General features: G+C 46.1%; 4 protein-coding genes and 1 long non-coding RNA gene across 5 annotated transcripts; 1 reads left to right on the top strand and 4 right to left on the bottom strand.

Moving 5' to 3' along the window:
• Positions 1-6,421: 6,421 nt before the first annotated feature.
• LOC125534395 (uncharacterized) lies at positions 6,422-7,247 on the top strand. The gene is made up of 2 exons (XR_007294468.2): positions 6,422-6,866; positions 7,011-7,247. It is a non-coding gene; the product is annotated as an uncharacterized LOC125534395 (long non-coding RNA).
• Positions 7,248-7,367: 120 nt separating this feature from the next.
• LOC125534394 (uncharacterized) lies at positions 7,368-7,878 on the bottom strand. The gene has a single exon (XM_048697641.2). The coding sequence runs from the start codon at positions 7,774-7,776 to the stop codon at positions 7,489-7,491; it is 288 nt and encodes a 95-aa protein (XP_048553598.1). The 5' UTR covers positions 7,777-7,878; the 3' UTR covers positions 7,368-7,488.
• A 2,128-nt stretch (positions 7,879-10,006) lies between these two features.
• LOC125534396 (uncharacterized) lies at positions 10,007-10,608 on the bottom strand. Its single transcript, XM_048697642.2, has one exon. The coding sequence runs from the start codon at positions 10,459-10,461 to the stop codon at positions 10,204-10,206; it is 258 nt and encodes an 85-aa protein (XP_048553599.1). The 5' UTR covers positions 10,462-10,608; the 3' UTR covers positions 10,007-10,203.
• A 2,652-nt stretch (positions 10,609-13,260) lies between these two features.
• Positions 13,261-13,773, bottom strand: LOC125534397 (uncharacterized). The gene has a single exon (XM_048697644.2). It carries the CDS (start codon positions 13,627-13,629, stop codon positions 13,372-13,374), a length of 258 nt encoding a protein of 85 aa, XP_048553601.1. The 5' UTR covers positions 13,630-13,773; the 3' UTR covers positions 13,261-13,371.
• A 2,428-nt stretch (positions 13,774-16,201) lies between these two features.
• LOC125534398 (uncharacterized) lies at positions 16,202-16,715 on the bottom strand. The gene has a single exon (XM_048697645.2). It carries the CDS (start codon positions 16,626-16,628, stop codon positions 16,362-16,364), a length of 267 nt encoding a protein of 88 aa, XP_048553602.1. The 5' UTR covers positions 16,629-16,715; the 3' UTR covers positions 16,202-16,361.
• Positions 16,716-20,528: the final 3,813 nt, after the last annotated feature.

The following is a 20,528-nucleotide window of genomic DNA, read 5'->3' as shown; positions in this document are numbered from 1 at the left end:
AATTTATTTTAGAATTTTTGGGGTTCCAGAACTTGCTTTAGCTACAGATTACTACAGAATGTTCTGTTTTTGACAGTTTCTATTTTTCTTGTGTTGTTTGCTTATTTTGATGAATCTATGGCTAGTAAAAGAGTTTATAAACCATAGAGAAGTTGGAATACAGTGGTTTTAAAACCAATATAAATAAATAATGAGTTCATTTCAGTACCTTGAAGTGGTTTTTTGTTTTCTTTCGCTAATGGAGCTCACGAGATTTTCTATTTTGAGTTTTGTGTTGTGAAGTTTTCAAGTTTTGGGTAAAGATTTGATGGATTATGGAACAAAGAGTGGCAAGAGCCTAAGCTTGGGGATGCCCATGGCACCCCAAGGTAAAATTCAAGGACACCAAAAAGCCTAAGCTTGGGGATGCCCCGGAAGGCATCCCCTCTTTCGTCTTCGTCTATCGGTAACTTTACTTGGAGCTATATTTTTATTCACCACATGATATGTGTTTTGCTTGGAGCGTCTTATATGATTTGAGTCTTTGCTTTTTAGTTTACCACAATCATCCTTGTTGTACACACCTTTTGAGGGAGACTCACATGATTTGAAATTTATTAGAATACTCTATGTGTTTCACTTATATCTTTTGAGCTATATAGTTTTTGCTCTAGTGCTTCACTTATATCTTTTAGAGCATGGCGGTGGATTTGTTTTATAGAAACTATTGTTCTCTCATGCTTCACTTATATTATTTTGAGAGTCCTTTAGAACAACATGGAAATTGGCATTAATAAAAACTTTCATATAAGTGCATTGAATACTATGAGAAGTTTGATACTTGATAATTGTTTTGAGATATGGAGATGGTGATATTAGAGTCATGCTAGTTGAGTAGTTGTGAATTTGAGAAATACTTGTGTTGAAGTTTGTGATTCCCGTAGCATGCACGTATGGTGAATCATTATGTCATGAAGTCGGAGCATGATTTATTTATCGATTGTCTTCCTTATGAGTGGCGGTCGGGGACGAGCGATGGTATTTTCCTACCAATCTATCCCCCTAGGAGCATGCGAGTAATACTTTGTTTAGATAACTAATAGATTTTTGCAATAAGTATGTGAGTTCTTTATGACTAATGTTGAGTCCATGGATTATATGCACTCTCACCCTTCCACCATTGCTAGCCTCTCTAGTATCGCTCAACTTTCGCTGGTACCATAAACCCGCCATATACCTTCCTCAAAACAGCCACCATACCTACCTGTTATGGCATTTCCATAGCCATTCCAAGATATATTGCCATGCAACTTTCCACTGTTCCGTTATTATGACACGCTTCATCATTGTCATATTGCTTGCATGATCATGTAGTTGACATTGTATTTGTGGCAAAGCCACCGTTCATAACTCTTCATACATGTCACTCATGCATCATTGCACATCCCGGTACACCGCCGTAGGCATTCACATAGAGTCATATTTTGTTCTAAGTATCGAGTTGTAAGTAAATAAAGTGTGATGATCACATTATTAGAGCATTGTCCCAGTGAGGAAAGGATGATGGAGACTATTATTCCCCCACAAGTCGGGATGAGACTCCAGACGAAAAAAAGAAAGGCCATAAAAAAAGAAAGAAGGCCCAAAAAAAGAGAGAAGAGACAATGCTACTATCATTTTTTCACACTTGTGCTTCAAAGTAGCACCATGATCTTCATGATAGAGAGTCTCCTATGTTATCACTTTCATATACTAGTGGGAATTTTTCATTATAGAACTTGGCTTGTATATTCCAATGATGGGCTTCCTCAAAATGCCCTAGGTCTTCGTGAGCAAGCAAGTTGGATGCACACCCACTTAGTTTCTTTTGTTGAGCTTTCATATACTTATAGCTCTAGTGCATCCGTTGCATGGCAATCCCTACTCACTCACATTGATATATATTGATGGGCATCTCCATAGCCCGTTGATACGCCTAGTTGATGTGAGACTATCTTCTCCTTTTTGTCTTCTCCACAACCACCATTCTATCCACATATAGTGCTATATCCATGGCTCACGCTCATATATTGCGTGAAGATTGAAAAAGTTTGAGAATATCAAAAGTATGAAACAATTGCTCGGCTTGTCATCGGGGTTGTGCATGATTTAAATATTTTATGTGGTGAAGATAGAGCATAGCCAGACTATATGATTTTGTACGGATAACTTTCTTTGGCCATGTTATTTTGAGAAGACATAAGTGCTTAGTTAGTATACTTGAAGTATTATTATTTCTATGTCAATACTAAACTTTTATCTTGAATATTTCAGATCTGAACATTCATGCCACAATAAAGAAAAATTACATTGAGAAATATGTTAGAAAGCATTCCACATCAAAAATTCTTCTTTTATCATTTACCTACTCGAGGATGAGCAGGAATTAAGCTTGGGGATGCTTGATACGTCTCCAACGTATCTACAATTTTTGATTGCTCCATGCTATTATATTATCTATTTTGGATGTTAATGGGCTTTATTTTACAATTTTATATCATTTTTGGGACTAACCTACACTAGTAGAAAAAGGGTCTAATGTGAAACTCATTAGTCCCGGTTTGTAATTGAACCGGCACTAATGTGACCATTAGTGCTGGTTTCAACGGCCAGGCGGGCGGCGCTCATTAGTACCGGTTCGTGGCGAACCTTTAGTACCGGTTCGTGCCACGAACCGATACTAAAGAGGTGGTGGCCTTTAGTACGGGTTGGTGGCTCCAACCAGTACTAAAGGTGGTGCGCTGCCACCCACAGTGCACAATGTTTAGTCCCACCTCGCTAGTTTAGAGGAGCTCGCACCGGTTTATAAGCCCCGCTGCGGCTACCGTGTCGAGCTCCTCTCTAAGCAGGCCTATGTGGGTCTATTGCAAGTCTTCTGCCCTGTGGGGCCTACTGGGTCATACGGGCCTGCATCCTGGCCCAACTAGAGATTGGGTTTCTAGTCGTATGCAGGCCGGGCCGGCCTAGTAGGCGGGCTGTTTTTGCTTTATTTCAAAAATAAAAATTAAAAAAATCCTTACCAACCGGGACTAAAGGTCCCCCAGACCACGGCGCGCCTCGTGCCACGTGGTTGCCCTTTAGCACCGGTTCATGCTGAACTGGTACTAAAGGGGGGGCATTAGTGCCCACACTTTAGTGCCGGTTACCGAACCGGCACTAAAGGGCCTTACGAACCGGTGCTATTGCCCGGTTCTGCACTAGTGCTACTAATCGGAGGCCCAACCCAAATTGCTATTTTTTGTGCCTATTTTAGGGTTTCGAAGAAAAGCAATATCAAACGGAGTCCAAACGGAATGAAACCTTCGGGAACGTGATTTTCTCAACAAACGTGATCCAGGAGACTTGGAGTGGCCGTCAAGAAACAAGGGAGGAAGGCACGAGGCAGGGGGCGTGCCTACCCCCTGGGCGCGCCCTCCACCCGCGTGGGCCCATCGTTGCTCCATCGGCATACTTCTTCTCCTATATATATCCACGTACCCCCAAACATCCAGGAGCACCACAAAAACCTAATTCCACCGTCGCAACCTTCTGTACCCGAGAGATCCCATCTCGGGGCCTTTTCCGGATCTCCGCCGGAGGGGGCATTGATCACGGAGGGCCTCTACATCAACTCCATGGCCTCTCTGGTGATGTGTGAGTAGTTTACTTCAGATCTACGGGTCCATAGTTATTAGCTAGATGGCTTCTTCTCTCTCTTTGGATCTCAATACAAAGTTCTCCTCAATTCTCTTGGAGATCTATTCGATGTAATCTTCTTTTGCGGTGTGTTTGTCGAGATCCAATGAATTGTGGGTTTATGATCCAGATTATCTATGAACAATATTTGATTCTCCTCTGAATTCTTTTATGTATGATTGGTTTCTCTTTGCAAGTCTCTTCGAATTATCAGTTTGGTTTGGCCTACTAGATTGATCTTTCTTGCAATGAGAGAAGTGCTTAGCTTTGGGTTCAATTTTGCGGTGCTCGATCCCAGTGACAGAAAGGGAACCGACACGTATTGTATTGTTGCCATCGAGGATAAAAAGATGGGGTTTATATCATATTGCATGAGTTTATCCCTCTACATCATGTCATCTTCCTTAGAGCATTACTCTGTTCTTATGAACTCAATACTCTAGATGCATGCTGGATAGTGGTCGATGTGTGGAGTAATAGTAGTAGATGCAGAATCGTTTCGGTCTACTTGTCTCGGACGTGATGCCTATATACATGATCATACCTAGATATTCTCATAACTATGCTCAATTCTATCGATTGCTCGACAGTAATTCGTTTACCCACCGTAATACTTATGCTCTTGAGAGAAGTCACTAGTGAAACCTATGGCCCCCGGGTCTATCTTCCATCATATTAATCTTCCAACACTTAGTTATTTCTTTTGCCTTTTATTTTATTTTGCATCTTTATCATAAAAATACCAAAATATTATCTTATCATATCTATCAGATCTCACTCTCGTAAGTGACCGTGAAGGGCTTGACAACCCCTTTTATCGCGTTGGTTGCGAGGTTCTTATTTGTTTGTGTAGGTGCGTGGGACTTGAGCGTGATCTCCTACTGGATTGATACCTTGGTTCTCAAAAACTGAGAGAAATACTTACGCTACTTTGCTGCATCACCCTTTCCTCTTCAAGGAAAAACCAACGCAGTGCTCAAGAGGTAGCAATTTTGCATATAAAAAAGTTTTTTGTGCATTTATTGAGGTAATTGCCTAACGTTTCATTTTCATTAGTATTTCCTTTGTTTTGTTTTGTCTATGTAGGCGTATTGGAGCCCCGTTTTTTAGAAAAGGAGGATGTACCCCCAGCCTCTGCATCTGGACGATGCATGCAGCCATATTATTAATTATTTACAAAGACCATACAAGATGATACATCAATAAGCCCGAAGCCACCATCTTGGCAACACTGTTGCTACTCCTATCCCCTTGATGAAGGCGTGCCGAATGTCCGGACCTAATACCAAACAGTTCGCACCAAAGCCTAACATCTAAAGCCGGTGTCCCATCCAAGCCACTACCTGGATTGGGTCCCATACCGATCTGGCACACTCCCAGTGAGCACCGCCCACTGCAAGGGCCGTCACCTCCATCATCCCTCGGTCCATCCTTAGAGCAGAACTGAAGCACCGACCTTGCCAGGCCTCTCTGCCATCAACGCCACCATGACGCCAGACAGCTTCCTCCTCCTGCGCGAGTCCATCTCCACGCATAAGACGCCGAATCTCCAGAGCGCCACACCGCCGAGATCCGCCACCATCGATGTGTAAGATGAAGCACTGCTCCACCAAAGACGCCGTCCTCTGGTCCCTTGAGCCCGTGTGCACCTCCAAAAATGACGCCCCCAAGAGGGAAACAACACCAGAGAGCCGCCGTCATCTGATCTACTAATCTAGGGTTTCCCCCGAAGGTAGCAGAGAGTGGCCTTGAACTTCTCCTCGGCGATGCCTTCAGGAAGGGAACGACGCGGACAGCGTCGCCATCGTCGGCCTTGGCAATAACCAATAGCAGGTTTTCACCCAGATCTGATCGAAGACCTCCATCTCTCGTGCATGGGCCGCCGCCATCCTTGCCGGGATCTGGATGATTCAGGCCGCCGCTGCCAGATCTCAGCAAGGAGAAGTCCCCCCACCGAGACCCGTCGGCCGAGCAGGGGAGGCCGAGACCGCGCCCACAGGACCAGATCCACGATGGATCCGTGACCGCACCGCCGCCCCGAAGCCAACCCCTTGCGCGGTCGCCACGGCCTGGCCATCCGCTCGCGCCGCCGTCTGGCCGCCGTGCCGCACGACGCGCCCTCGCCGCATCAGGCAAGACTCCGCCGTGCCGCCGCATCTCGCGCTACAGCCGCACGCCGGGAGAGGAAGAAGGGCCCCGCCGCCTCCGACGCGCACCGGGCTTCGCCCGGCGGCGCCTTCTGGCGGCGGCGAGGGGAGGGGATGGTGTAGGAGACGGGCACGGGGTGGGGGCTAGGGTTCCCCTGCCGCCGCCCACGAGAGCGACGCGAGGGACGAGGGTTGGGGAGGTACGCCTCGTGAGCCCCGTGGACTTAGCACGATGAAAGGGACCAAGTTGGGGCCAAACCAAAAAGTTAGACGCAGTACATTCATGCCTTTTGGAGAGTATTACAAAAAAAAATTATATTTTCCAACTAGCCCAAATTGAAAATAAAATATCAGGAGATTATCGGGCTCGTGCATAAATTCCAACGAGCCTAGGAACGCCTAAATTGCACTTCGTATAAGGAAATGATGACCAAAATATGAAAGACCACGTGCAGGTTCCAGAAGTGCACGGTATAATCGTGCATGGTCGTACCGCCCGACCCTGGCTGCGGATTTGTGTGTAACTTCCGCGATTCTTCATTGATTTCATCCACGTTTGTTCATACGGGATCATTGGCCATCAAGGAATGTATTGGGAGGGGTTGAGATTTCTCTAGAGCCCTTGGATCAAAGGGGAGAAGGTACGTGAGACCTGTGGAGACCGGCTATATGTACAACACCATCCCTAGCCGGTGCCTCCCTCGTCTATCATTCGCCCACACGTTCCAGCGTGAACCGCTACACCTCTATTGCCGCAGCAAGATCCCTCCACCATATAGGAAAGGCCAAGATAAGGAAGGAGGAGTCTGCCGTACGGCCGGTGCCAGCTATCTCCACCATCATCATTCCAACATATAGGAAATTTGTGTATGATTTTGTTCTTAGTGAATGGTAACAGATGTATGTTATCATGCCATGTGCAGGTGGACTGAAATAGTCAGTTTGACAGGGGAGCATTGTCTGTGAGCGGATGGAGTGTGGCTGCCTCGGTGAACTCAGCGCAATCCATTGGGGATGCTCAAACTGGTTAGCAGGATACCTTGTTCTGTTTTAATGTCAGCAAAGTACTGCCCATAGGCTGTCGCTGTGTACATTGTGAACTATTCCCTTCATTCCATAATGGAGTGTGTCCGTGCTTTTTGAGATTTAAATTTGATCATAATCCTGCAGGTAAAGTTTAATATGGGAGCAATTGAGCAAGGACGGGTGCTCTGTCCGCAAATAATTCAGGCTGGATTAACTGGTTCACGCAGCATCGACTGCAATAGTCGGGATATGCCTTTTTTTGCAGCAGAATTGACACTGTTTTCCCTGGGCATATGACTGACTAACTTGTAACGGCGATGAACTGTACCAAGGCCTAAACGCTCGATGCTGCAAATTCAGAGCGACCGTTTGGACATTGCAGTTAGTTGAGCCTGGAGGAGGCCGGAAGGGACGTCCATTTATGCTTTTCTTTCTGAAATCCTTCCGGATCATGGAAGTAGTACTATGCACGCTACCGTGTCTTACTCTTACACGAGCTCGAGAGTGAATATGCGTGCTCAGATCACATCATCCTTACACGCACGAACTGGTGCAGCTAGCACGAACCAGTCTAGCCATCTTTGAAGATCTAGAGCACTGTAACTGATGACTAATCGGCTAGTTAGTTGTTGGGTCCCCAGTTGCTGAGGTACATCACAGTCCGGAGCTCCTCTTCCTGCTCCTGCCTCGCCGTTGCTCCACCGGCAGTGGTCGCCGCCTTGCCCTTGCCGCAGGCGCCGTTCCCGGCGGCCGAGGTGCCGGCGCGCTGCTGGAAGACACACGGGAGCGCCTGGTGGTTCCAGCGGCACAGCCCGGCGTGCCGCTCCGTGATCGCCTCCACCGTGCCCGCGCCCACGCTCATCGCCGCCGCCCAGGACGAGGCCGTCGCCTTCCCGCTGCCGCTCGCCATCTGACTAATTGCACGATTCCAGGAGTATAACCGTGCTCGAGTGAGTGCTTCGTTCGTTGCTCTGCGTGTAAGTGTGCTCAGCTGCCTGCCAAATGGCGGTGCTCCTCTTGGTAGTTTTATAGGAGACGCCGATGTTGGCATGGGTTACAGTACGTGCCGGCCGTCGCTGCCTCGTACATACGGGCGCGCGCATGGTTTGTCGACTCGTGGGCGGAAACCGGGTGCCTCAGGTTACTGTCGGACGCACGCCGAGGTTGGGAAATGCGGCGTGCCGCTTGTGTCGCAAGTTGTGCGCTGCTGTCAGCCTCTCACTGTGCTAATGTCAGTGGGTTATGCACTTGCTGCGTGTACATCAGATGAGGCTTCGTGGTGGCCCATGAAATGTCTCGCTTTTAGCACACAGCAAGATAAAGATCGCTCCATCTTGCAAATCTGCCAACCTCCGGGCACGCAGCGTCCGGGCATCTTCTCCCCCCTCTTAGGATCAGCAAGTGATTACACAAAACAATCCTCCTTTCTGCAACGCGGTTTACTCGTACTCACACGTAAGTAAACTACACCTTTTGGCCACATGCTCTTGGGGTGACGGTGACGGTGAGACCGGAGGTACGGGAGACGTGGACATGCAGGGAATACCGGAGGCTGGAGGCCATGGTTTCCATGATACCAGAGGCCGCCGGCGCCTGCCTCATGTCAGCGTTTGTTCATGCAAAAGTATCATCTCTCATTCTGCAACTGGGTAGCCGGCTGCTCTCTGTCTCACTCTCACTCTCACTCTGTCATCACTCCGATCAGAAAACACGTTTACTTTACTTATCAACATCATCAGTCTCATCACATTTAGTTTTACATATCTTCTTGTCGGCTCATGAGAGTGCAGATCGAAGAAATTCAGAGCACGTTCACCACGAACAATCTCAGTCGCGCCGCAGGTCAATGCCACGCCTGATCGCCACAGCGTTACAGAAGGGTGTAAACGCTGAGCCGTGCGATGGGTGAAATCTGAATTCACATGTCCTTTCTCTGCTCCTCGCCTTCTTCTCCTCCAAGTCTCACCATCCTCTCCTGCTACCTCACCTACGCCTTCGGTGCGACGCTGGATCGGATCCACGGGTCAACTCCGTGCAACGGAAAGTACTCGCAATCCATTCAAAGCATACAGCTCAAAATAATCAGTAGATGATATGTTGGAAGGAACACAACCTCAGAATCTTTAAGGCTCTAACGGCCTCCATTGCAGCGACCTTGAGGTGTTAAAATCGATCGCTTTTATGAAAGCTATAACAATTTATGAACTAGTTGTGGCACTAGCGCTTTTATTTGCAAACCCTTCTGTTTAATCTTAAAAAAATAGTTCTTTCGATTTCGATAAGATATTTTTTCTTCTTTTTTTTAGTAAATTGGTATTTTCTTCCGCAATTCCAATTATATCAACGCTTCATTTAACTTACTCCTATTTATTACTCCTGGAATTAACTATTTATCGGGACAGATAATACCCCATTCCAGAAAGGCCTGAGGTGAGTATTATTAATTTAGAAGATATACTCTCTTCTAATTTCCCGTCCTTAGTTTAGGAAAGTGAATTTTTTTCCTTTTATTTTAGGAATTTTGCAAACAGAACATTTCAACAAAGGAAGCCTTTCACAGGTCAAACAAGACTTAACCTAAAAGAAATTACTAGATTGAATCTATTTGCATTAAAAAAATGGTGAGGGAAGTAAGGGATCGAAAAATTTGGTTCTTTGTCCGTCCTATCTATAAGAGGAGAGCATATGAAATATGTAACTCATTCTTTCTTTTTTTTAGCTTGCTGGCCATCCGCTGGCAGTTTAGGGCTTAATACCGATATTTTAGCAACAAAACTAATAAATCTAACTCTAATGGTTGGTGTTTTTTTTGGAAAGGGAGTGTGTGCGGGTTGTCTATTTCAGAAATAGATTGGATCTATCCGGCTGCACTTTATAGTATTTTTTAGTATTTTCGGATAAATAAGAGAAGGATGCACTATCTCGATGAATTACTTCTGAATAAATTCAGAAACCGTATGGAAGAACCATAGCATTACAAGGTCTGAGATCTTGGAGGGCGGCTGAGTGTATCGTTGAGATCGAATTCCTTCTCTGTTTTGTACAGGCAGCTGAAGCTGCTCTGTTTTCTGCACAACGGCTCGCTTTTCTGAGTGAGTTACTCTCACGGTGTAACTCTGAATTTCCTCCCTCTCTTGATATGTCTTTGGCCTCTCAAAAAATAGCCACAGAAGGCCATGGCTATAAGCTCATAGCCGAAATTTTCATCATCATCATCGTGGTGGTATATTTACAACCGATCAGGGAGCAGCCAGCCAAATCTCAGGCCATGGTTGCATGCTTACTAATACTTGCTGTAACGAACACTACACCCCTGAGGCCTGAGCTACTGGTACTTCTAATTTGGGCCCCAGCAGCTGAGGTACATGACCGTCCTCAGCCCCTCCTCGGCCTTCTCCGCTCGCCGCCTCTCCGCCACAGCTGCCGGAAGCTGCTTCGTGCCCTGCGAGACGCCGCCGCGGACGTTGGCCTTGGCTGCACGGTGGATGGACCTGAGGGCGTAGTTCCAGCGGCAGAGCCCGGCCTGGTCCTTGAGCGCCTCCACCGCGCCGACGCTCATCGCCACCATCCATGACGCCTTCGCCGGACCAGCCATCTCTCCTCCTCCTCCTTGTTCTTGCTGCGCTGCTGGAGAGTGGATACTGACTTGCGATCCTTGTGTATGCTAAAAGAACAGAGCTGATTTTCTGAACTATCTCACTGAATTGATGCTCGTTTGTGTTGATGGGAGGAGGAGTGGGAGTGGGCCGGGGTTATATACGGGAGAGCCGGAGCAAAACAGGCGGCTGCAGGCGTTGGTTTTCCAGGAAACCAGGTGCTTTCAGATCCACCTTTGCTTGCTTGCGCCGCATCTGCCGCTGTCGACGTCGACGTCCCTGTGCAAGTGGCTGCGCACCTCGTTTTCCGGCCGATATGACCAAGCCGGCAGAGATGAGATACGAGTAATGGGCGTGAAGCTTTACACGGAGTAAAAGTATGAATATTCATGAAAAAGGGAAACACTATAGTTCTTCATTTTATTTTTACTTTTTTTTCCTCAGCGTGCAAATCCATATGTATTTCTCTATACAATTTTGTTTGATTAAGGAAATGAGATCAACAATTTTTTTAATAAATTGCTTCCTTTACTACGTGCAAATTTTGTTGACTTTTCAAAAAGAGGTCGGTGGTTTGATTTCTTTTTGGTGCATTACATGCACGTCAAACCTCTGCCTTGCTCCCATGTCATTTTCGAGGCACCTTGAAGTTCTTACAATCTACAAAAACTGTGATTGTCTGTTTCAAAGCTGACTTACAAAATCTTATTTATAAGTGCCATTGATTTTGTATTCTATGTAAAGACAGTAGTTGTATGTCTCATAAGTTGCATATAATTTGGTCGAATTTGGTAATAATTGTTTCCCGGGTGAGTTAGAAATGACAGTCTGCGTGAAAATGAGTTGAATGAGGCGTATGTTCTACTCAAGGTGATCTCGCAAAACATTAGTATTATAAGAAAAAGCTACCTATCTTTCACACATAAATGTAAGAAAGAAAATAATAGTAACTTAATTGCGGTTAAAATCATACATAGACATAGCCCGTATTTTGATTTTTTTTTTGCATGAACCGCAAGTGATGTCCTTAAATTTTTCACACCACACCAAATCAACCATTTCAATGGTTTTGACATGAGAATCAACACCTCACCTACAGCAATGCCACACAAGCAGACTGACATGGCATGTTGTATTAACTCATTCCATCAGCTTGTCCTTCTCTCCCTAGGATGGAGTTTCCCAAGGTCGATTGCGGAAATGGGTTGAAGATGTCAAGGAGGTTCTTCTATGAGGTACGTTGCACCTGCTTGTGCGCTGGTGGTCACCAAATTTCGGATGTAGCAGTCACCATGCTAAAGCCAACCTTCTCACCCCGACTGCTCCATGGAGAACTCGATCAATGGATGTAAGCCCATAACCACTATACCGTTGTAACCAGGGTGGGCCCACCATAATTCATGGGTATTCTGTGTCAAAATTTATTTGTATTGTTCGCTCTTCTTTATATTCTTGCTCTTTCTCTTATATGTAGTGTGACTAATGCATCAAATATTAAATATGATGCAAGAATAGCGCAATTGGTTATTGCACATATTGATTACTTGTAGTGTATTTTTTATTCATTCACATTGTTTCTTAAGGTTGATATCTTTTTAAACTAAAGCGTGCACGAGCGCAAGGCTCACCCAACCGAGGAACATGTCTATATTCGGAAAATCAAAGAATAATTGTACATGTATAATGTATTGTGTATATCTTAGTGTGTTGCAAAAAGGAATTATACAAGCGAGAAATATGCTTCACCTAGTACTAAAATATGCTTGTCACTGTACTGAAGTCATATGTTATCCACTTGCTGGGAGTAGTAGCACTTGGTCTAATATGATTGGTGGTAGTACACCGACACCGATAAGCACACTCTCATCATGCAAATCTGCCAACATAGAGTTCATTTAGTCCACTCTAGGCACGCACGCAGCGCATCCCGGAGTCTTGTCCTCGTCGTCTTGGGATCGGCAAGTGATTAGACTAACAATCCTGCTTTCTGCAACGCGGTTTAGTCAGACTCACGTAGGTTAACTATGTTTTTTGGCCACATGCTCTTGAGGAGACGCGGACGGGCAGGGAAAACCAGAGGCCCGAGGCCATGGTTAACACCATACCGCCGAGCGCCGGCCGTCTGCTTCATGTCAGCGTTTTTGCTCATGCAAAAGTATATGTCTCACTCTCACTCTATCATCACGCCGATCAAAAAACACGTTTAGTTAACTTACTAATGTCATCACTCTGATCACATTTAGTTTAACATATCATTGTGTCGGCTCAGCAGAGTGCAGAGCAAAGAAATTCAGAGCACGTCGCCACGAACGATCTCAGTCGTGCAGCAGGTCAACGCCACACCTGATCACCAGTTCACCACAGCGATACAGAAGGGTGTAACATGCCCGGAAGCTCCACCTGCTGTGAGCCATGTCGACTCCAGCAACAAAGCATATCCATGTTCCCCATCAAAATAATCAGAGAAGAATTTGGTTGCAAGGGGCGCATGTGCATGTTCCCCATCAAAGTAATTAGAGAAGAATTTTGTTGAAAGAGACCCGACGCCACAATCTCTAATGGCCTTTGTCGCAGCGACATGGTGATATCCGATTTGATTTGACCACAAGAGATGCGAGATCTTGGAGGGCAGCCCGATGTTCTATCCTGTGTTTAGAGTTGGGCTGTTCTGTACAGGTAGCTGAAGCTGCTCTGAGCTACTCCTCTCCCTGTATAACTCTGAACTTTCTTCCTATCCTGATAAAGATTGATCTTTGGCCTTCCAGAAAATATCCACAGAAGCACATGGACAAGGAGGGTGATGTAAACTCATAGCCGAAATTTTCATCATCATCATCGTGCTGTATTTACAATAGATCATGTGGTTGTCACATAACCACAAGCTGCAACAAACTCAACACCCCTAGCTCCTAATTTGGGCCCCAACAGCTAAGGTACATGACCGTCCTCATCCCCTCTTCCGCCTTCTCCGCTCGCCGCTTCTCCACCATAGAGGCCGGAAGCTGCTTGGTGCCCTGCGAGGCGCCCCCACGGACGTTGGCCTTGGCTGCCCGGTGGATGGACCTGAGGGCGTAGTTCCAGCGGCAGAGCCCGGCCTGGTCCTTGAGCGCCTCAACGGCGCTGACGCTCATCGCCACCATCCACGATGTCTTTGCCGGACCAGCCATCGCTTCTCCTTCTCCTTGGTCTTGATGCGCTGCTAGACACTGGAAACTGACTTGCGATTCTTGTGTATGGTGCTAGTGGAATTTTCTTGAACTGTCTCACTGAACTGACGCTATCTTGTGTTGATGGAAGGAAGAGCGGGAGTGGGCCGGGGTTATATAGACGGGAGGGCCGGAGCAAAACAGCCGGCAGCGGGCGGTGGTTTTCCAGGATACTGGGTGCTTTCGGATCCACCTTTGCTTCTTGCGCCACACCTCTCGCTGTCGACGCACGGCCGGCGCAGGTGGCTGCCACCTCGCCCCATCTTGTTTTTTCTGCGCCCGAGCGGTTGGATTTGTCCACTGGGACCGGACAACCCGGCAGATATTAGATAATAGTTCATTTTCGTTTTAGACCGGGCGCCTCAAACCCTCGTGGTACGCCGACGGTCCGGTCACTTACCGGTAAAAAGAAAATCAGTTCAGACGGACGCATCAAACCGGCTTCAAATACCCGGGGCGACCGGCACGGCGGAATATTTGACGAGTATGGGAGGCCCGAGCGTGTCTGTCATGTAGGACCAGGCCCACGCTTCCCATCTCGAGTTCCGTTTCGGTACATCCCCCTAACAAAACGTATAAAGGGCAATATAGTCATTTCACATACCGTACACAGTTTTGTATGTACATATTTATGTATGGCGGGCGTCAATACAGTGTTATTTGCACCTTGTTTTTTTTTATCTTCAAAAAGTATAGGCTGCACTAAGTAGGGCTCGAACCTACACACCGTTCCTTAAATACTCAAGGCGCTAACCACTAGGATAGCTTACCAATCGTACGAAAGTGCTTGTTTCATACTACTCCTACTTCTTATTGAACGATAACGCTAATAGAAAAGCATGCGTCTCCAACCTGATTTTTTTCGTTTGTCCGCTTTTCTTCGGGGTTTTTCCATTCTCCATTTTCTTTTTTTTCTTATTTCTTTCTATTTTGGTTCCTTTTCTTAATTTGCAGACCTTTCAAAATGGAAAACAATATATATCCATGTCAGACTGATGCAAGAAGTTGGGGTCTTTTATCCATGTCAACAAAATAACAGTTGAGAGGAGTGTGCTAAACTAGGCCAGACGGGTGCGCATCCATGCACATTTAGTTTTTCTAATTATAAAGTTCAAAAGGGAGAAAAAATGAATCTACGAAAAAAGAAAAGAAAAAAAAACTAGAAAATAGAAATACACTTAGGCCTTACTTTAACTAGGCGATGACATCGCTCCCGTCGGGTGCCTTTTGGTCCGGCCCAAGCGTTCGCGGACTTAAAAAAAGTTCATCAATTTTGAAAGGAAATGTTGACGATTTGAAACAAAATTGCGGCCTTTGACAATGTTCGTAAAAGTTAAAAAGAATTTGTAGATTTGGAAAAAAGTTCATGGATTTGAAAACAAAGATTGTAAACTTAAAAAAATATTCACAAATTTTAAAAGTTCATGGATTTGAAAACAAAGATTGTAAACTTAAAAAAATATTCACAAATTTTAAAAGTTCATGGATTTTAGGAAAGGTTCACAATTTAAAAATAGTTCATGAATTTCAATAAAGAAAAGAGAAAAAAATAGAAGGAAAATACGACAATTAATAACCCAAAAAATAAAACCACAACTTTTAAAAACTATTCATGTTTTGGAAGATGTTCGGAAATTGTTCATGTTTTGGAATTTTTCTCAAATTTCAAAATATGTTTTCTCAACTTTGTTCATAAACTCAATAACCATTGGGCATTTCAAAATTTTCACATTTTTTTCAATTAAGGTTTTGTATTTTTTTCAGAAAATATTTCTGATATGTGAACACTGTTGTGTTTTATTATATGTTTTGCGCTGTAAAGTAGCACAAGCAACTGTCGGGTGAAGTGGTTAGCAGCGCATGGCATCCAGCGTGAGGTCTTGGGTTCAATTCCTCATGATCTCTTCTTTTCCTCACTATTTTTACCCTTATATTGAACGTGGCGTGCCTTAGTGGCCCGTGTAAGTCGTATATGACTCACAACGTACTTTAGAAAAAGACCATCTTGCCCTTTATTATAAAGAGGTATAGAGCAATTTCAACCACTGATGTGATTGATGTGTTTAGAGGGGGTGTACCGAAGCGGAAGTGTCCCATCTTCTTTCTATGCTCCAAGTCTCACCCTCCTCTCCTGCCACTTCGGTGTGACATGGATCGGGTCCGCGGGTCTTTTACAGAGCTCCAAGCAACAGAAACCAATGAAAAGCATACAGCGTCCAAATAATCAGAGGTAAAATTGTTGGAAGGAACACAAACGTCAGACTCTCTAACGGCCTCCATTGCAGCGACCTTGAGGTGTTCAAATTAATTTGAAAAGGTCTGAGATCGAACTCCTTTTCGGTTTTCACTGTTCTACCTTTGTTCAGAGTTTGGCTGTTTTGTACAGGCAGCTGAAGCTCCTCTGTTTTCTATTGAACACCTCGCTCTGCTGACTTGATCTCCCTGTGTGAACTTTCTCCCCCTCTTGATACAGCATGGCCTTTGGCCTTTCAAAAAAGCCACTGAAGCACATGGATGGACAAGTAGGGCGATATTAATTATGAACTCATAGCCAAAATTTTCATCATCATCATCGTCGTGGTATCTTTACAAACCGATCAGGGGTCAACCAGAGCCAAGTCTCAGGCCATGGATGCTTACTAATACTAAGTTGCTTGCGGCAACAAACACAACACTCCTAGCTACTACCACTCCTAATTTAGGCCCCAGCAGCTAAGGTACATGACAGTCCTCAGCCCCTCCTCGGCCTTCTCCGCTGGGCGCCTCTTGGCCACGGCGGACACTGAGGCAGGCAGCTCCTTGTTACCCTGCGAGACGCCGCTGCGGACGTTGGCCTTGGCTGCCCGGTGGATGGACCTGAGCGTGTAGTTCCAGCGGCAGAGCCCGGCCTGGTCCTTGAGCGCCTCCACAGTGCCCACGCTCATCGCCACCATCCACGATGCCTTGGCTGGAGCTGCCATGGTCTATGCTTCTTGCTGCGTTGCTTACAGCTACGGTACCGAAGGAACTGATGCTTGCTTGTGTTGATGGGGGAAGAGTGGGAGTGGGACGGGGTTATATACGTCGAGAGCCGGAGCAAAACAGGCGGCCGCGGGCTCTGGTTTTCCAGCATACCGGGTGCTTTCACGAGAGCTCGTTCTCCCAGAAGATCTTGCTTTCCTCCGTGGTTTTGTCCATTACGATCGGACAAGGCAGAGATAAGATAAGATTGGAGTGACGCTTCCTCGAGGACATGGTTTCCACCATACCAGGGGCCGGCCGTGTGCTCTTCGTGACTTCGTGTCAGCGTTTGATACGCTCATACGCATACGCGGCGCACCTGCACACCGCGAGGAGACACCTGAGTCTGATCAGAAAAGGCTTCTTATCAGTATGGCTTAATGACTGCATATCACTCTGATCTGATCAGAAAACCTACAGATGGTCAGGATTAATTGACTCTGTAATGTGCACAATCCTCCTTTGTCCTCTGCTTACTCATTCTCAGACGTAGGTTAACTAGGATTTTTGTCAGCATGCTCTTGGGCTGACCATGAGAGCGGATGTATTGGCGAAAGCAAGAAACATGAAGCTGTTTTTATGCTTATTTGAACAACTATCTGGCCTTAAAATTAACTTTCATAAGAGCGAATTGTTTTGCTTTGGAAGAGCAAAGGAGGACCAGGACACGTATAAACAATTGTTCGGATGTGAATTGGGTTCCTTACCGTTTACGTACTTAGGTATACCCATTCATCATCGTAAGCTGACTAACAATGAGTGGAAATGCATCAAGGATTGCTTTGAAAAGAAACTGAGCTGTTGGAAAGGAAAGCTCATGTCATACGGAGGACGATTGATTCTAATTAATTCGGTCCTTACCAGTATGCCTATGTTTCTCTTATCCTTTTTCCAGGTTCCGGTGGGAGTCAGGAAAAGGTTAGATTTTTACCGATCTCGGTTCTTTTGGCAGAATGACGACCTCAAATGAAAGTACAGGCTTGCTATGTGGGATATAATATGTAGGCCTAAGGACCAAGGGGGTCTAGGCATTGAAAATTTGGAAGTTAAAAACATATGTCTCCTTAGCAAATGGCTTTTTAAACTTTCGACCGAGACGGAAGCTACTTGGGCTCAGATTTTGCGTAATAAGTATCTTTATGCTAAAACCCTGGCCCAGGTAAATGTGAGGCCTTCCGACTCACCCTTTTGGAAGGGTTTGATGAGAGTCAAACAGCTTTTTATCAACAAGTCAAAATTTATTGTCGAGAATGGAGCCACTACGAGATTTTGGGAGGATACATGGCTTGGGGAGACTCCCCTTGCACTTCAATACCCTACTTTGTACAACATTGTGCGACGTAGAGAAGCCTACGTTGCATCTGTTCTACAATCCACTCCCCTCAATATTAGTTTTCGGAGGACGCTAGTCGGAAATCGTTGGGAGGCTTGGCTCCACCTTGTTAGACGTTTAATGGAGGTTCGGCTGAACCAGCAACCAGATCAATTGCGTTGGAAACTTACGAAGACCGGTGCGTTCTCGGTTAAGTCTATGTATCTGGATGTCATTAACTCTAGCGTTGTCCCTTCCTCGATTCACGTTTGGAAAGTAAAGGTTCCCTTATGCATTAAAGTGTTTATGTGGTTTGTGCATAAACAAGTCATTTTGACTAAGGATAACCTGGCAAAACGCAACTGGATGGGCTCATCTAGGTGTAGCTTTTGCGATAATAATGAAAACATCAAACACCTCTTCCTCGATTGTCCGTTGGCTAAGATTCTGTGACGGTCGATTCATATTGCGTTTAATATTAATCAACCCACCTCTATCAACATGTTATTTGGACCATGGCTTGATGGGGTTGATTCCGATACTGCAAGACACATTCATGTTGGCGTTTGTGCTTTACTTTGGGCAGTATGGAACTGCAAAAATGATTTAGTATTTAATAGATCAACAAACATTCACTTTTTGCAGGTTATCTTCAGGGCCACGGCATTCATCCGTATGTGGTCGCTACTCACTCCGACGGAGGCCAGGGAGCGTATGGTTACTGCGTCTACCCGATGGGAGATGGTAGCGCGGGATATTTTCAACCGGTTTGGATGGCGGTCATGTAATAGGATAGGCATGTAGTGCTCCTATTGTGTTTGCCAGCCGGTTATGGCTTAGGATTTCAGCTCTTTCGAGCTTTTGCTTCTTTTTTTCGCTCATCGATACTTGGAGACTTTGTTACTGAATTTCTTTTTTAATTTTATGAGCCGTATGCATTTTTCTAATGCAGAGGCTGGGGTAAACCCCCTTTTTTAAAAAAAACAAGAGCGGATGTATGGGAGACACGGACGGGCAGCGGAAACCAGAGGCCGGAGGCCATGGTTTCCACGATATAACAGCCGGCCATAACCGCCTGCTTCGTGTCAGCGTATTACCGTCGAGGACATGGTTTCCATCATACCAGGGGCCGGCCGTGTGCTCTTCGTGACTTCGTCTCAGCGTTTGATACGCTCATGCGCATACGCGGCGCACTTGCACACCGTAAGGGAGTAAATTATATAAAACCACCACTTTAAAGGTTAGATTTATAAAAAACATTATAATACATTTTTTTTACAAAAAACACCACGTCTACGGTAATCTTTTTGCAAAAAACACTGATCGGCGGATCAGGCTCAGTTAAGTGAGTTTATGACAGGTGGGGTCCATTTTTTGCCTACGTGGCATAACAGTTTAGGTTTAATACGAAAAGCCCCCCAACTTTCTCTCCCTTTCCCAGGCCCATCCCGACCCCGACCACGGCCGCCATCCGTCCCAACCCTCGGTCGCCCCCATCCCGATCCCCGCAGAGTCCTGCCGTCGCCGTTCCTGCACCGAGGGCGAGGCAGAGGACACCGCCCATGGCCCATCTCTACCACCACTCCCCCCCTAGCCGAGGAGCGGCTAGAGCCGGCGTCCCCCGCCCCTTTTCTCCCCAGGCCGCCGTCGTGTCCCATCCGAATCTGGCCACATTGGCTTTCTGCAAATGGTCTACAGACAGTGGCAATGGCGCTTTGCTCCGGCACAACACCGCCCGCGAGTCCCCGCAGTTGGAGACGATGATGTGGGACGAGCAGACGAGCGCGGTCACCACCTCGTCCCCGCGGTGTCCGGCGCCTCGAGCTCGGCGTCCGCGCGGCAAAAGCAGTCCACGAACGCCTTCCCCCACTGCTTCTTGGAGTCCATAGATCTCTGATCATCGCAGCCGCCGACACGGTCCTCTGCGGCGCGCAGCTCCTCGGCGAGCACGGCGTGGCGCCTGTCTCGGCAGTAGTCGGCGACCTGGGCACAACTCTGTATGGTGAGCGCGTGGGGCTACATCGGGAGGACGACGACCAGAGCAACGGCGTTCTGCACCCACTGCAGACGGACAAATCGGACAACGCGCCGCCAATCTGCTGCAGAACGACAACCGGGGGCTAATTGCGTTTTTCATTTTTGATTTAGGGGTGTCTATGTAAAATTCTAGGGTCTAGTTTGTAATTTTAGATTAAAATTCACCTGGCACAAAAATATATTTGTTTGCAATTATGGAGCACCCTGCTTGAGTCAATCGAGCTCTACTTTTGCTATAAAATGTTCCTGGCAGATTGTTAACATGTTTAGCAATTTTGCCGAGCTTGTTGTTGTTGATCCGTGCATTCTATGATGTTGTTCTTGCCATGTATAGCTTCTATGCTATGTCTATTTTCTGGGTGTATGTTTAGTTTGTCATGCAATGCCTCGTAGTGAGTGCATCGAGCTCGTAAACATGCCTACTTGATGTTTGTTTTGCCATGCTCCAGTGTCTCACCAAGTCTGAATCTGTTTATATTTTTGCTATGTTCACATGCTTGCAATTCTATTT

Source organism: Triticum urartu, chromosome 2A, assembly GCF_056163025.1.
Source record: "Triticum urartu cultivar PI428250 chromosome 2A, HENAU_Tu73, whole genome shotgun sequence".
Lineage (NCBI taxonomy): Eukaryota > Viridiplantae > Streptophyta > Magnoliopsida > Poales > Poaceae > Triticum > Triticum urartu.
The sequence above is the reverse complement of the archived record's forward strand: the minus strand, read 5'-3'. Positions and strand labels throughout refer to the sequence as shown.